At 49.7% G+C, this 17,578-nt stretch overlaps 1 protein-coding gene across 1 annotated transcript in view; it reads right to left on the bottom strand.

The window, feature by feature from the left end:
* Positions 1-17,578, bottom strand: part of CAMKK2 (calcium/calmodulin dependent protein kinase kinase 2) — a 45,009-nt gene that overhangs the window by 21,024 nt on the left and 6,407 nt on the right. Inside the window, 7 exon segments of the mRNA XM_039879397.1 lie at positions 258-294; positions 2,562-2,659; positions 2,662-2,694; positions 4,668-4,719; positions 5,462-5,515; positions 6,244-6,291; positions 9,651-10,159. Of these exon segments, the coding sequence (XP_039735331.1) occupies positions 258-294; positions 2,562-2,659; positions 2,662-2,694; positions 4,668-4,719; positions 5,462-5,515; positions 6,244-6,291; positions 9,651-10,094 (766 nt within the window). The 5' untranslated portion in view covers positions 10,095-10,159.

The following is a 17,578-nucleotide window of genomic DNA, read 5'->3' as shown; positions in this document are numbered from 1 at the left end:
TAGGGCCTTGCCTTTCATACTGATCAGTGGCTAGTGCAGTGCCCAGCATATAGCAGGCGCTCGATAAATATTTGCAAAGGAATGGAGAGAGATGAAGAAAGTCTTAGCAAGAACTCCATTCTACCTCCTGTTTCAAATCAGGGGTGCAGCCTTCTACGGGGCTCACTGCGGGGCCCAGCTGGAGCGGGAAAGGGGAAGTTGTCCTTGGTGGGAGCTGCCTGAGCGAGGGTGGCAGAAGGCAAGGGCTCGAGTCTTACCCATGTACAGATGGTCCTCAGTGGGGTCATCCAGGACCTGTTGGCACAGCCGTGGGAGACAGGCCGGAGACAAGGAACAGGGAGGAGAAGAGAGAAAAAACGGGATGAGCAGACAGGAAGCCGCGTCCACGTGACTGCGTTTGCTAACGGGACGGCTGCACTTTCCTCTGTTTTTCCCAGTTAACGGTGAAGGGCACAGGAAAAAAAACCCGAGTGTGCGATCCCAAAGGCCACCTGGAAAATGAGCACCTTCTAGCCCAACCATCAAGGGCCCAAAACACCCAGAAAGGAGGTTGCAAAAGGCAGGGGGCAAATTCCTCCCGGGAAATGTCTCGGCTTGAACAAAAATCCCACCTGTCGCCTAGGAGACGACAAGTGGTCCAAAGGGTAAAAATTCAGATCCTGTCCCCATCTCCATCCCCCAGCAGGAAGTGACATCTCCCCGCCTGGAACTGCCACAGCACTTCCTCTCTCTGTCCTCTCGAGACCCTCCCGCTTCCTTCTTATCACTATTTCGATCTTTCTCCTTCTTTCCAAAGGGCAGGCACCAGGCTGCACCCTCCCTGGTTGTCTCTCTGGTGCCCTAGTAGGTGCTCGGGAAATGTCTGATGCAGGAACAAACAGGCAGGCTGGCAAACAGTCTTGTTCGGTGGAGAAGCCACATGTCACAGGGCAGTGGGGAGAAGGGAGATCCTGACAGGACCCAGAGCCGTTGCTAACCAATGCCTTGGGGCATCTTGCTAACCGATGCCCTGGGGCTTCCTCTAAGATGCCAACTCAAGCGTCTGTGCGTTAAGGTGGTGATGGCCTGAAGCCACATCTCTCTTCTTTGGAAAGAAACAAAAACAGCCTCCTTGGCTAGACCGGTCCTCCTGCCTCCTTCCGCATGACGCTTGCCTTCCCCAGCCATCCGAGGTCCACAGGGAAGGAGCCTTGGGAAAGGGGTGAACCCTAGGCAGAGGCCCGGGGCAGCCAACCTGGAGCCCTAAGCCCTGTCCTGTGCAGAAAGGCAGACCCAGGGCCTGGCGCACCTAGAGTTCTGAACCCAGTGGACTCCAGGAGGTGCGGCTGCTGACCCTCCCACCTACCAAAGGCGGGGGTGCACCTTTCCACCAAATAGAGGCCTCTGGCCCTTTGCACATGCCGTTCCTGCCCCGTGATGCCTGTCCCTGTCTTCTCCACCCAGAACAACTGGGCCATCGCAAACATCACTTCCCCTGAGAAGCCGTCCCCAGCCCCTTGAGGCTGAGCTGGCTGTTCCCACTTCGTCCTCCCACAACGCTATGAACATACACTCAATAAAGGACCTTATCACACGTGGTTTCCTTGTCCTTGCCACCTAGACCAGAGGTGCTCCAAATGTGGTCCAGGGACTTCTAGGAGTCCCCAAGATGCTTTCGGGGAGTCCACGAGGTCGAAACTATTTTCCCTTTAATACTAAGACAATATTTGCCTTTTCACTCTCATTCCCCACGAGTGTACACGGATTTTCCAGAAACCACGTGACACGTGATGTCACAACAGGCTGAATGCAGGAACGGATATGAGAACCCAGTCGTCTTCTATTAAGCCAGACATTAAAAACGACAATAAAAATGTGCAAAAGTGTAAAACTACACCACTCTTTTCACTACGTTTTTTGTCTCAGAAAATATATTTTTCATAAAAAGATCACTTATGTTAATATGAAGTAGGATTATTATTGTTTTAAACAAACTGATACATAATTTTTTAGATTTCTCAGTTTTAAATCCTAATGTGGTAAATATGACGCACATAAACAAAAGCTTTTGGGGGTCTTCAATAATTTTTAAGGCTATAAACGTGTTCTGAAACCAAAAAGTATGAGAACTGCTGATCTAGAGCAGTGGTTGGCAAACTACAGCACACGGACCAAACCCGGCCCTCTGCTTGTTTTTGTAAATAAAGTTTTATCAGAACACAGCCATGCCCATTTGTTTACATGTCTGTGGCTGTCTTTGTGCTACAATTACACATATGTGTCCCGGAAAGAGAATCGACTCCGAAGAGACAGAAATGGGTGAAGGGAAGCCTCAGTATCCCTAGGAGCCTCAGGTTCTTCATCTGTAAAATGGGAACGATAAATAGTCTTAGGGACAGGTGAAGACTGCATGAAATAACGGGCGTAGGCGCCTGGAGCAGTAACTACGACTCGGTCCTGCAACGGGCTGTCGGATGTGGTATGGCTGCCCCTGGAAAACAGCTGGGTGGCGTCTGGGTAATAACAGAGCCGATGCTGGACCACGCCAGCCCCTCTCCCTCCTCCGGGGCCCCCCACCTCACCTCTACTAGTTTCACCACATTGGGGTGATCCAGCTTCTTGAGGATGGCGATTTCTTGGTACACCTGCTCAATGGGGCCCCTGGGCTGGATGCAGCCCCCGGAGCTGGCCGAGTGCCTCGAGGTGGGGGACGACCTGAAGGAGACACAAATCATCTCAGGGTCAGGGCAAAGAGACGTTCCCCTGCAGAGGGCTGGAGTTCACCGAGGTGTGGGGAAGAGAAGTCTGGGGTCTGGCTTGGCAATCTCAACATCCCAGGGTCAGGCAATCACGTTTCCTCTCTGTGTCTCAGCTTTCCCATAAGATGGACGAAAACATTACCCCTCATCTCTTTAACTCATGAATAGAACAGAGACATAAAATGAAGTCAGAAATAGGAAAATAAGAACTGAAGAGACAAAAAAAAAAGACCACACTAAAAGAAAGGCAATGAATGAGTTCCCTGTTTGGCCCTGCAGTGACTGACAATCTATAGGTCACAATGATAGAAAGACCCATAGTGAAAACGCTTATTATGTCACACTGTATGTAATCGGATCTGTAATTAACAGAACCGAACGTAGACGTGATCTGCCTTGAGACGTGAGAGCAAAGGGGCAGGGGTCAGAAGCGGGACGTGAAAGGAGAAAAGGGGAGCTCTAAGGAGGAGGAAGGGCGCTAACGGCCTCGTCGACGAAGCGAGGAGTCTGGAGACACCTGCTGCACTGCTGGAGAGAAGTGACGAGTGCGGTCATGACAAGGAGCGAAACATCGCCGGAGCGTTTCGTCGTCTGGTTGGGGACGGAAGGTAAGGAGTGGTGTGAGCGCGTGAAATCCTCACCCGTCTCCAGAGCAAGTCAGAAGTACGTGCCCCAAGTCGATAAGTCGAAAAGTAACGACACGCGAGGGTATCTGTCTCAAAGTTCAGATAAGCAGGATAAACCAGGATCCTGGTCACCGGAGGGGGTTTACCTTTTCTCTTATCTACGTTCTGGTTATGGCCCAAGCCGACACTTTGCCCAGCGATGCTGGCAGGGAGCTTATGTTGGAGCAGCTTCTCATACGCTCATCTGCAGGTCTACCATTCAACCACACGTCTTAATTACCAGCTCCTTAAAGAGCTAAACGTGGGGGCTGCCTGTAAGGGGAGGGAGCACGGCAGGAACCTGTTATAAGCCCTCCTGCTCTCTGATGGCTTTCTTTTTTTTTGATATAGTTCAAATACCTCATTGTATTTAATTTTTTAAAATTCATTTTGAAATGTATAATTCGATTAGCGCATTTGCAACTCTGTATAACCATCATCGCTATCTAATCCAGAACGTTTTCATGTCCCAACCCCCCAAAAGCCCCACACCTATTAGCAGTCTTCCCTCGCTCCCCTTAGTGCCAGCCCCCGAAACCACCGATCTGCTTTCTGTCTCTGTGAATGGACCCATTCTGGACAGTCCATATAAGCAGAATCATACAATATGCAACCTTTTGCGTCTGGCTTCTTTTACTCGGCATGTTTTCAAGGTTCTTCCATGGTGTAGCGTGTGTCAGTGCTTCGTCCCTTTTCACGGCTGAGTAATATTCCATTGGATGGATGGACCACCTTTTGTTTATCCAATCATCCATTGACGGACATTTGGGCTGTTTCCACCTTTTGGCTACTGTGACTAGAGCTGCTATAACACTTATGTACCAGCTTTTGTGCGAACATGTGTTTTCCATTCTCTTGGGTATATACACCTAGGACCAGAATTACTAGGTCACAGGGTAGGTAACTCCATGGTTAACGTTTTGAAGAACCGTCCAACTGTTTTCTTCTAACGGATTTTTTGACTTGAAACCTATATTACATTATTTTATTTATTTTTGTTTATTTGTTATTTATTTATTTTAATTCATTTTTTTTTTATGGTGACATTGGTTAACGAAATCCAGTTTCGGCTGGAAACCTGTATTATTTTAATAAATATTTTTTTAATAAAAATGAATTTAAGAACCTCAGTAGGCGGCCCAGCGCTGTCTCTGGGGTGTCCACCCAGGGCACTCTCTGTAGGGGACACCATTCAGTGGGGCCTATCGTCTTGCCCCAGCCCCTGCCCCTAAGAACGAAGGCCCGCCTGACCCACCAAACTCACGTGGAAAGCCCGCCTGTCGGATCAGCTTCTTTTTGGACAGCACCTTCATCGCCTGTGGGAGAAAAGACCAAGACCCCACATCGCAGCCAAAGCGGGCAGGAGGGCGGCGGGAGCGTTCCCTCCAGGCCCGCCGGAGCTCCTGGCCCCCTGGCTGTTTTCAGAAAATGTCATGAGAATCCTGTCACCAAAGGGGGTCGAGCAACTCCAGGTTGCATGGAAGCTGGATTTATGGGGTCCCCTCAGCCCTGAGGGTGCTTCTGAGGTTCCGGGTCAGCTCTACCATCTGAGAGGCCGTGACTCTTGGGACTCACTGCCACCAAGACATGAATGCAATGAAATGACAGGCGAGGGAGGGGTATGACTGGCTGTTTTACACACGAGGAAACCGAGGTTCAATAGTTATGTCACTTGTCCAAGGTCGTGCAGTTGGCACATGAGAGAGCCAGGATGTGAATCCACATCGGACTAACTCCGAAGCCTCAGCGATCAGGGCCATTTTGGCTCACGACCGCCCGAATGTCGGTGCTATGGGAGGATGTAGAAATGGTAGCCCAGAGTCGGGATATAAGACATCGGCTGAATTTATTCATTCATTCTTCCTGGGCCATCGCTTCGCCTCCCCATTTCCACCTGTAAAATGGAAATGCCACTTTCCTTCCTAATGCACAAAAGGAATGCGATCTAAGAATAAAAGGAGGCGACGGCTAAGAAAAGCTTCCAGGAAGCTGAGTGCTGGAACGGAGGCTCTTTCTTTGGACGAGGATGGGGGCGGGAAGCGGGATGTGGATACTCACGTAGTAGGTGTTGTCATTTTCGTTGTAAGCCAACTTGACCACGCCGTAGGAGCCCTGGATAAAGGGAGAGGACCATGACATACTATCCAGAGTCATGATCTGCAAAACGAGGACCCTGAGACAGACGCTGCAAACTGGCCAAATCTGCCCTGCAATTGTATTTTGTTGGACCTACCGTTTTTAGAAAGTTTTGAATTAGTTGCCAACATTTAAAAAAAAAAAAAACAGAAAACTTGGATATAAAAATCCAGATTATCAGCCTGTTTTGAAAAAAATCAAAAGATCTGACCATATGGAGCCATCGTCATTTCCGTATGGTACAGTTCGCCGCAGACCTCACTACTCTCCACGCTCACACCTAGCCCGCTCCATGCTCGGAGCCCTCGCCAATGCCACTGTCTTACACCCAGCACGCTGTGCTCGTTTATTACTCACTTGCTCTCTATTGGCACGTGAGCCTTTCACCCCTGCAGTGATTCTGCCCACTGGCAGCAACAAAAGCAAAAGTAGATGCGAGAGTATCTTAGGGGGAAGAACCAACACTCATATGGCAGCGGGGGACTCTAACTATCACCCTAGTGATATGGGATTTCCCTGGACACTCTCTGTGCTTTTGCAGAAACACGTTAAGATCATGACGTGAAAACAAAACAAAACAAATTGGCCATAAATCACAAACCCTCCCTCCCAACCTCCCCTCTTCTTTCTTCCCTCCCAGCTCTAGGAGCCCCACCCCCACCCCGTTAGATGTGGAAAACCAGCCTGGCTCCTAGGAGACGTACCTTTCCAATTTCATCCTTCAGTGTGTATTGATTGAGCTGTACGCAATCCTGGAAAGTAAGCAGAAACACACAGAATGCGAATTTTAAGTTTGCAGCTAGAAAAGTTTTTTACCGAAGAAACAAAACACTTGTAACCCAGACCCGAATCAAAAAAGAACACATTCCCAGCTCTCCGGAAGCACCTCCCAGTCACTTGGCCTCCTCCGGGGTGACCCCTAGCCTGCCTTCTAACAACAGTTTCTGTATGCTGCGAAAAAATCAATGAACAGTACATACTCTTTTTATAACCATTTTTTAAATGTCGTTCCCACTTATAAAAACTTAATTTTAAATTAAACAAGTAATCCATGACTATGTTGTCCTAGAAAAACATAAAGTGACACAATAAGAGATAATCTGTGTGACCTTGGGACAGACAAAGGTTTCTTAGATAATACAGAAAAAGCACAAAACAGAAACGGAAACAAATGACAAACTGGACTGCATCAAAATTAAAACTTTTGCTCTTCAAGACACTACTAAGAAAATGAAAGATGAGCCAAATATACAAAGAGCTCTTACGACTCATTAATAGGAAGACAACCCAATTTAAAAAATGGGCAAAAGATTTCAAAAGACATTTCTCTAAAGAAGATACAAATGATCAATAAGCCCATGAAAAGATGCTCAACATCATTAGTCATGGGGAAATGTAAATTAAAACCACACCCATTAGACGAGCTAAAACATTTAGTTTAGTCAGAACGTATGGTGGGAATTTGGAATGATGCGGCCTCTTTGAAAAAACAGTTTGACGGTTCCTTAACAAACATCCACCATACGACCCAGCCATTCTATTTCCAGGTATTTATCCAAGAGAAATGAAAACACGTGTCCAGGCAAAGACATGTACACAAATGTTCGTAACAGTGTTGCTTGTAAAAGTCAAACTGGAAACAACCTGAATGTCCATCAGCGGGTAAATGGATCAACAAGCTGGGGCGCATCTAAACGATGGAATACTATGTAGCAGCGAAAATGAAGGAAATGCCGGTCGGTGTATGGACAAATCTCAATCATTATACTGCGAAAGAAGCTAAGCTGAAAAGGAGGAAATCCTCGACAATTCCACTAACACAAAACCCTAGAACTTGCAAACGAATCTGTAACGATAAAAAAGCAGGTCTGCAGGTACGGGGGAAAGGGGTGCGGGGGAGGGATGCGTTGCTGGGTGTGCTGGAAACGTCTGTGACCTTGATTGGGGTGATGGTCTTACAGGTGTACGTATACATCAGAACTGATCCTATCATACACTTGAAAACATGCAGTTTATTTTCCTTTCATCGTACCTCAATAGAATGAGGGGGAGATGTTAAGTGACACGAGGTAAAACTGGGAAAAGAAACGCGACGGAAACAGAACTTTGGGTATTAGCGATAAACCCAACATCCCCCCGGCACCTGCCACCCTCATCTAGCCCTCTCCTGCCCAAACCTTGATATCTGCCTGGTGTATAAACTCCTAGGCCTTTTTCTATGTAAATGCGCACATACAGGCACCTGTAGAAAGCAGTGTATTGTTTTGGAATGGGGTATGAGGAGGCATACGTGGTGTCACATTGACTCATTTCTCAACGTCCTTTCCCTGGAGGTAGTTCCATGTCAGAGTGTACACGTGACCTGTGTCTTCTGACCTGCTGTCCATGGCTCACAGAGCCCTCCCCTCGCTGGTAGACATTTTAAGTTGTTTCCAGCATTTTTCTCCAGTGTTGCTTTCACTCTCCTGAGTCCTGAAAAAAACTTCACTTCCTAGCCTCTCTTATAGCTAAGGGTGGCCAAGTGACTGTGTTCTGGCTAGCAAGAGGTAGGCAGTAATTGAGTAGAGCTTCCAGGGAAGAGGGCTGGCTTAGGAGGCAGAAAGCTTTTGTCCTTCTTCCCTGCTCCTTCTTCCTGCCTGGAATAGAGCTGTGAAAGCTAGAGCCACAGCAGCCATCCTGAGACCATGAGGTTTTAAGGACAAAAGCAACAAAAGAACCTTCACTCCAGTCCCTAATACCTAGCTCCCGAATTGTTTTACATGATAAAGAACCCCTATTGTGTTTTTTTGGGGGTGGGGTCTATGTTTCTCTAAACTGACTCAATTCTAACTGTCCCTCCAGCCCTGATGCCACAGTGCCCCCCATACTCCAGCTAACTGAACCCTTGGCTGCCCTTCTCCCCACATCATGCCTTCTGCCTCTGGGCCTCTGCGTACGCCGCACACCTCCCCCCGCGTGTTCTTTTCTGTGTGTTCCCATCTCCAATTATGAAAGTTCTACCCGGCCTTCGAAATGCAGTTAAATGTCAACCACTTTCGAAAACCATTTCTGATTTCCAGGCTTCTCTTAATTAAATTCATTCATTCTCTCAACAAATATTTTCGAGCTCCTACCATGTGCCAGTCACTGTCAGAGGGGCTGGGGACACGGTGGTGGGTAAGACTTCCTATGGAACTTAACCTTCCGGCTGAGAGGGGACAGGCAACGAGCAACTAGACACACAAAATAATCAGATGGTGACAAGCGCTGTGAAAGAAAGTCGATGGGGAGACAGGACAGAGAGGGCCTGAGGGCTGATGGCTGCTTAGAGAGGGCGGTCCCAGAGGCCTGTGTGAGGAAGTGACATTCGAACTGAGACATCGGGTGACTTTGCAAAGTCGGGAGAGGCTCCAAACAGAGGTGACAGCAAAGGCACAGGCCTGAGGGAATGAGTGTGGGTATGAGGTGTATAAGGCGGTGGGTGAGGATGGAGCCCTGCCACTGGGCAGTGGAAGTGTAAGACATGGGGGCGGGCAGAGAAGGGCGGGGCAGAAGGCGCAGGGCCCCGTGAACCAGGTGGGGGTCTGAGTCCCAAGCTACCTCCAAGTTTACTGTAAGGATCAAATGAGAAACGCACGCACAGCGCTGAACACAGCGCCGGCAGACACTCGGCAGTAGGGGCCATGCTGTCAGGTCGAGGGGTCTCTTGGGGACCTGCTGCTCCCATTTCAGAGCCCCTAGCATAGCTTCCAGCTGCCAGCACTTGCATCTCTTTGCTAGAAGCTCGTTCTGAACCCCACAGCGGCTCTGCCCACACTCAGGGCAAGTCACCCACCCTCAGCCGCCCTCACCAGGCTGCCAGGAGTTGGTGCGAAAGCCCCAGCTCCCTGCGCCTCCGGTGGGATGACCCTGAGGCTTCTGTTCTACCTGTCTCCCAGGTCCCCCAGACGGTGGAGCCCCGGTGCCCATGGTGGCAGCCCGCTCCGTAACTGCACCCTCTGTCAACTTCCCTTCCCTCTCGCTTCTCTCTGGGACCAGGTTTCCTGGGGTCACTTCCCAAATCAAGAATCCTTCTGGGGAAGCCCACCTAACACAGAGACCCCTGGGCCCCAGCAAACACGGGCTCACGCACCTGCATCCCAGTGATGGAGACGTGGTGGGACTCCACCGTGGGCCGCCGGGGCAGCCGCGGCGACGACTGCGGGGAGCCCACGGGCGAGGGGGGCTGGACCGGGTGGACGCAGCGTCCGTTCGCGTCCAGCTGCGACCGCTCCTGCAGAGACAGCTGGCGACTGGAGAGGTGGGGCCGGGCCTGGGAGCCGGCGTCGAGGGGGACCTCTCGGCCATCGGCCTCCAGGGGCCGGTCCCGGGTCAGACCGCGGTCCACGGTGCAACCTGGCTCACACTCGGTGACCACGACGAAGGACTCCATGCCCAGGCGGATGCTCAGGGACGAGAGGCCCCGCAGGGCCTCGCAGGGCTTCTGGCCTTCGCTGCTGCTGCCGCCCCCGCCCCCCAGCTCATCCTGGGGGGCGGCCCGGTCGCTACTGGGCTGACTAGAGACGCATGATGACATGGTGCGTGCGCCAACCTCGTCCAACACGGACACGCGGGGGCACTCCCATGGGGCAGCGGCGCCACCTGCAGAAAGAGGAAGGGTCAGCCACCCCCAAACCAGGGTGTGTGGGGGGGGCGCCCTCTCCTGTTGCCCCAAGCTGGTGCCTCACCTGCCTGGGGTTGACACGCTAAAAAAATCTTGCAAAACATGATGTGATCTGATCTCTGAGACTATACAGAAGCACACACCCCACATTTCCTTATTTTAAAAGCCCCTCCTCACACACATAACGAGAATTCCAAATTCAATTCCAGTGGGAGCCAAGTATGAGAAAACCCCCAAACAGCAAAAGCCTCCTATAGAGGCCACAGCCACTTCCAGCTCAAGCCAACTGTTTTTCAAGAGAAGCCCTAAACCCAAGATGTCAGACGAGTTCTCTTGATTTTTTTTTTTTTTTTTACTTTGCAATTATTTCAAATATTTCTGAATGCTGGGCAGGCTAAATGGAACACTTCTGCGTGGCGACATCTGGGCTGCATCACTTCACCATGGCAGCGACTCAGACAGCACTCTACAGTTTACGAAACATCTTCCACACATCGGCATCGTCTCGCAAGCACCCGAGGTTGTTGGTTGGCTATGATAATAGCCCCATTCTGAAAATGGGGGAACTGGGGCTCGAGAGAAGGAAAGGGGTTTGTTCAAGGTCCCTTACGGTAAAGCCCACGCGAACAGCAGTCCAGCCTCCCAGCCCAGGATCCTCGACTGAGAATGGGGGTCAGGGGTCACATCAGAGGACAGACAGGTGCCCAGGGAGTGTGAGTCAAGGCAGTTTGTGTCGTCTGAGGAGCCAGGCTCGACTATCTATTATCTAACGTTTTCCTAATTCGGCCCCCAGCTGGTGCCTGCCAGACAAGGCAAGCACGAGGTCAAAAACGTTGATGTCAAATAGCTTGGTGGTTCCCCAAAAAATTAACCAAAGAATTATCACATGACCTAGCAATTCTGTTCCTAAGTCTATACCCAAATAGCATTAGTCATAGTGTCCAGAAGGGAACAACCTCCATGTCCATCCACCGATGAATGGATAAGCAAAATGTAGTGGATACACACGATGGAATACGTTTCAGGCCTAAAAAGGAACGAAGTACTGACATGTGGCACAATCTAGAAGAACTTCGAAAACATCATGCTAAGTAAAGGAAGCCAGACCCGAAAGGTCACATCTGTATGATTCTATTTATACAAAATTTCTAGAATAGGCAAGCCCATAGAGACAAAAAGTGGGCGAGGGGTCACTTAGGACTGGGGGGGTGTTAGGCAGAAGAGGGGTGGAGTGACTGCTAATGGACGCAGGTCTCCTCTCGGGGTGGTGAAAATGTTCTGGAACTAGACAGAGGTGGTGGTTGTACAATTGTGAATGTGCTAAGTGGCACTTAATTGTATAGTTTTAAATGGTTAGTTTTATGTTATGTAAATTTAAAAGAAAATAAGATTGACACACTCCCTTTAGACTGTCAACTCCTTCCGTCTCTAGGACAGAATATTAACCTTTGGTTCACGTGTTTGACAAATTCTGCCGGACAAATGTCACAGGTGCCACGAGAATTCAGGGAGCACATCTGCAGATGCGGACGGTGGCGGCTTCGTGCTGTCACCCACGTCACGAGGCCAGGAAAACAGTAAGTGCTGAGTAGAGAGATTTTATGAATAAATAAAATTATCTCTTGAGAACACTGGATGGCAGTGAGGGGATAGAGAGGAAGTGCAGATGGGAGCAGAAAGCCAGTGGTCCCTGGAGGACCTGGACGAGAGGCAGAGAAATGCCAGTTGCCCTCTTGGGACAGTCCTACGACAAGTATTTATGGACCAGCTTCTATGTCAGGCAATCTGGACAGTGACGTAGACAGATGGGGTCCCTGCTCTCATGGAAACGCATTAAGGAAATAGCCACGGTGTCCCAAAACGATTTATGAACACAGAGTTCACAGCGAAAGAACAAAAGACCCCATTGTGCAACGAGATGCTCAGCCTCAGTTATAGTAAGGAGAATTCAAACCATAACTAAATGGCTTGGTGGGCGCTCAAACAGTCAAACGCAGAATTACCACATGACCCAGCAATTCTCTCCTAAGTATATACCTGAAAGAATTAAAAGCAGGGGTCTAAACAGATACATAGACACCCGTATTGATAGACAGCAGCATTGTTCGCAATAGACAAAAGGTGGAAACAACCCAAGTGTCCAACAACTGATGATGGAATGTGGTCCATCCATACACTGGATTATTCAGCCATGAAAAGGAATACAGTTCTGACATGTGCTGGAACTTGAGAACATGCTAAGTGCAACAAGCCAGACATTAAAGGACAAATACTGTATGATTTTGCCAATATGAGGTACTTAGAATAGGCAAATTCACAGAGACAGAGAGAAGAACAGAGGCTGGTGGAGAAGGGAATTGGGGAGTCATTGTTTCTGTTTGGGGTGACGAGAAAGTTCTGGAAGTAGTGGTGGTTGCACAACGCTGTGAATTTAATGTCACTAAATTATACATCTAAAAATGGTTAAAATTGTAAATTTTGTTATGTACATTTGACCGAAATTAATAATAATAAAACTACAATGAAAACCACCTTTTTCAAGTATCAGATGAGCAAAGACAAAAAATGTAATAATAATAATACTATTTTAGTGAGGCTGTGGGGAGTATAACTTGGCACCATCCTAACGAAGAGAAATTCACCAATATCTAGCAAAATCCCCAAAGCACAGATGACTTAGCAATTCCACACCTGGGTATTTATCCTATGGACAACCTCACACATGTAAAAAATGATGTACGTACAAGATGATTGGGTTTGAAAGGATCCAACATAGGGGATGGAGTGAATAAAATGAGCTATACCTGTATCCCGGGATAAAACCATGCATTTATTTGAAAAGAGGTGACTCTATACATCCTAATAGGAATTAGCTCCAAGACACACTGTTACATGGGATAAAAACCAAAGCTTTAGCTCTGCTGTTGGCGGAGAGGGGACGAGGCCATACCTTGCACACATAAATGCACAGGCATACATATTTCTGGAAAGGTACACGAGAAAATGGTAGCAGCGGCCTCAAGAGAAAATACCCGTTTTGCAGAAGTGGGGTGGGGACGGGAATTACTCTGCACTGGATTTACATTTACTTGAAAAAGTAAAAATTCAGAAGTGAATTTTTAAAAGACAGAAGGTAACTGTAGCCATGATAGGAGCTGGGATGAGAGGCAGGGGAGGGAGCGGTTGGTCCCTTCCCTTTTCCTCCACCCTCTTCCCCGTCACTGTATCTGAGAAAGAAATCACTAACTGTGTTCCTGTCTTGGCTTCCCTGTCAGTGAAAGCATACAACTCAAGTTCAATGTTCTCTGTGGCCCCAGCTGCTGTTACTCTGCATATCTTTCTTATGATCCTTGTCTCTCAGGAGGGAAAAGCAGTGCCCCTGGAGTTCGATTGCTTGGGCTGGCCGTGGACAAGAGAATTAGCCTCTCTCGGCCTCGGTTTTCTTATCTATAAAATGGGCATCTGCCTGATAGTCATGAGATTATTGAATGAGGTAAGCATTCAATATCCTGTCCGGTACATGGTTAAGTGCTCAAAAAGCTATTCTTTGTAGAAATACCTGCCGAATGCCTACTATCTGCCAGGCTGAGTCCAGAATGTTACTATGAGGTACCGATGCCTGCTCTTCTATGGGTTCCAGAACCACGGCCATGTGGGCCCGCATCCCCCGGGGCAGGGAGCAGCTGAAGTGGCCTGTCTTCCCTCTCAAAGCCACTTCCGGCAGGGCTGCAGAGTTCCTGAAAAGAAAACCAGTCTGCCAGCACCTGAGAAAGTTAATGGAGAATTTTTTTTCTTCTTGCCAAAAGAAAAAACAATTGCTTATCGATCTCCTCTCCAGGCCAAGGACACCAAGCTATCCGCCCCCAGCAAAGCTGCTTTTAATCAGTCTCCCTGAAACACTGGCGTCTGGCAGGGGCCTTGGCCCTTGAGGTCTGGAGGAGGGAGGAGAGGAGATATGCACCGGCTGAGACTGAGATGGGTGCCTCCTGAAGGCCACCTGGCAGCCGCTGGTCTGCAGTGAGGCCTGGCAGGCATGGCCATTCGGTCTGATGAATAAGACCTTCTGCCACTGACCCCTGCAGAGTCCAAGCCAATGTTCTGACCCTATAAGGTCACAGGTCCTATCAGGATTTGATGAAACCTATCAATGATCTCCCCAAGAGAAAAGAACTGTACAAAAAAATGGTTTGCAAAATCACAGCAATAGCTAGCATCCAACTGAGCACTTACCATGCGCCCAGCGTAGCTAACTGCTCTGCCTGGTTCATTTAATTCTCACAGGCCCTGTGCGATGGAGGGACAGCTAAGCATTTGATGTTGATTTCAGGGCCCCAGAGGGAGAGGACCTTTCTGCAAAGATGCTTGGATTTAACAAAATGCCAAGAGCCTCTCCTCTGAGCCTTCTGCCCCAACCCTGGGTCCTTCGTCCAGCTCCAAAGGCCTCCCCCAGCGCCCTGGGCTGGCAGCCCCGAGCTCCCCTCCACTCTCGCAGGGCAGCTCGATGCAGCAAGCAGACCTTTCCTAGAGCAGATGGACCTGGGCTCTGGGCCAGGATGACAGGCAGCGCTCCTTCCTCCGCCAGGAAGCCAAGTGGCACAGGCACCCCAGAAACGCATTCCCCTTTCCTGGGGGCCGTTTCCAACCTGCACCTGCTCACCAGATGACGAGCCACCATGGAAGCCATAGCGTGCCAGTGAGCGTGCCAGGGACATGCTTGACCCGAGTCCCACCCTTCGCAGGGTCCCCTGATGCCAAGGGACAACAAAAGGGGTCCAAAATAGCTGTAAGGATCCTGCCAAGGCCAGGGAGGATGTGCTCCCTGGGATAGCGGACTTGGCCAGCCGTAACTTCTCTCATTGGGGAAACTGAGGCCCAGGGAAGTCCTAAAGGAAATTTACTCATCTGTGTTTTCTTTCGACAATTACTGAGAACCGACTATGTTCTGGATAAACAAAACAAACATGATTTCTTAAAGGTAGGCACGCGAGTGACTCTATAAGCACAAACTGGGGGAGAAAACCAGGATGAGATCCAAGAGAACAGAGTGGCCCACTTTCGATCTGAATGGGAAGGCAGTCGAGGAAGGCCGCGTGGGGAAATTATATTTAGGCTGAGATCTCCAGGGAGAGTGGGGAGCAGGAACCTGTTCGAAGCGGAGGAAAGAAGGCCCCCAGGACTGTGAGCGTGAGTGACGGGGGTGGGAATGGGCGGGGTGGGGGCTGCTGGAGGGGCCAGAGCTCCAGAGCTTTGTGGGCAGCTGATGGAGAGCAGAAGGGGCGTGTCCCAGGGCAAAGCCGCAGTACCTGCTATGGGTTGAAAAGTGCACCCTAAAAAAGATACGTTAGAGTCCTAACCTCGGGACCTCAGAATGTGGCCTGATTTGGAGAGAGGGACTTTATGGACCTAATCAAGTTAGAAGGAGGCCTTTTCGGTGGGTCCTCATCCAATATGACTGGGGTCCTTATAAAAAGGAGAAACCTGGACAGGGATCTGCACACGGGGAGAACGCCATGAGAACGCGAAAGCAGAGATCGGGGAACGCCTAAGATTGCCGGCAAGCCACCGGAAGCTAGGCCAGAGGCACGGAACAGATTCTCCCTCAGGGCCTCTGACGGAACCCGCCCTGCTGACACCTTGATCTTGGACTTCTGGCCTCCAGAACGGTGAGATAATACATTATTGTTGTCTGAGCCACCCAGTTTGTGGTAGTTTGCCATGGCGGCCCCAGCAAACTAACGCTGCTCCCCAACCAGAGAAGCTGGCTGCCTCAGAGACCACGATTCAGAAGGTATTTCTTGGGGTTTAAAGAGGAGACTGGGGAGGCTCGGCTGCCTCAGCCACAGCGCCAAAGGCTCTGACATCAGCTGAACATCTCAAATTCCGGACCTTGGCCCAGCCAAGCAGTCTTATCAGATTCAGTGACACCAACTCTTACAGACATCTCTTCTTGAACGCTCTTTGGTTTGGACTCTTTGAAACCAACTATCTCCCCAGAGACGAAGGCTCTCTCTTGGCAGAGAGCAGGGGAAACAGCTCCAGCCTTCAAATGCGCAGATCCCCATGCCCATCACAGTCTCTAGAGCAAAGAGGTGGCAAATGGGGACTCTCAGGTGACATCCGGCCACTGACGTATTTTGCTTAGCCTATGCTGTGTTTAAAACTATTTGAAGATGCTAACATTTCAGAGCTGAGAGATTTCATATAAAAACCAAAATGTCCAGTCTCTTGAAGAACTGGACACTCTGAGTGCACGGGACCCATGCTCTCTCCCGGGAACGACTCACTGCCGCTTTGGACAGCATGTCACAGTCCTCACCACTCCCCCCTGCCTCCCCAACATGACAGACTGAGTACCAAGGACAGGCTGAGCGCCACCTTACATGCCCTCCCCCTTTCCACATCCTGTGGCCTATCTCAGCCCTGCGGGCCCTGCTCTGAGGCTCATCAGATGTTAGAGCTAAGAGCGCACGTCAGTGGTCACCTGCTCCAGCCCTTTCAGTTCACCCATGAGAGAATGAAGGCTCAGAAAGGTTTCCTGATTCGCCCTGAAGTCATGCAGTGGTTCCAGGCAGAGCTAAAACTGGTTGGGGTTTTTCAGGAAGGGACTAAGTTTTTCAGGTATGGTCTTGCAACGTCCACGTGCTGTGTCCTGAATAAAGTTCAGGCTGGGCCAAAATCTCTAACAAAGGGGAAAACGTACAGCCCACTCCTCTGCCCACTCCTCTGCCTTCCTGGGACTGCCGCCACCTGTGTGAGAGGAGCGAGAGCAAAGCCACGGTCTTACGATGCTCAGAAAGAAATGCACAGGATCCGGGCATGAAGACATGGATTTGATTTAACTTCCGCGAGCTGCAGCTTTGCCCTTCTTATTTACTGCTGAACTCCAGGACCTAGAACTTTCTAGAATACTACTGGCACTCAATACATATTGACTAGAGGTCACTGTTTATTTCACTCATCCCAACGCCATTCGCAGGTCAGCTTTCTTTAGGCCTAGAATCTCTGCTCCCTTAGTCTGATAACAGCAGTCTGATCATGATGGGAACCCGTCTTTCCATAGGAAAGGTGGCTGCACAGAGCTGTCTGCACCAGTGGCTTCAGGGGTTCCCATGTGACTCGAGCCTGGTCAACTGAGCATCAACTGTTCTGGTCAAGTGACTGATTCAAGAGTAAATGTGTGACCCAAGTCTGTCTACTAAGTCTTACTCTAAGATTTTGTGGAACTTTGAGCAATAAGGTGGGGGAGAACCCTGCCTTAGAATGAAATCGACGGAGAGGGAAGAGAGGCAACAGATGGAGAAGAACTGACACTGGAGACATTGTTTGGCACCTGGATCCAGCCATGCCTGAAGCTCACGTACCCCAGGAATTTTTAACTACACGAGTTGATAAATTCC

The sequence above is a fragment of the Pteropus medius genome, unplaced genomic scaffold, assembly GCF_902729225.1.
Source record: "Pteropus medius unplaced genomic scaffold, Ma_sr-lr_union100, whole genome shotgun sequence".
Classification (NCBI taxonomy): domain Eukaryota; kingdom Metazoa; phylum Chordata; class Mammalia; order Chiroptera; family Pteropodidae; genus Pteropus; species Pteropus medius.
The sequence above is the reverse complement of the archived record's forward strand: the minus strand, read 5'-3'. Positions and strand labels throughout refer to the sequence as shown.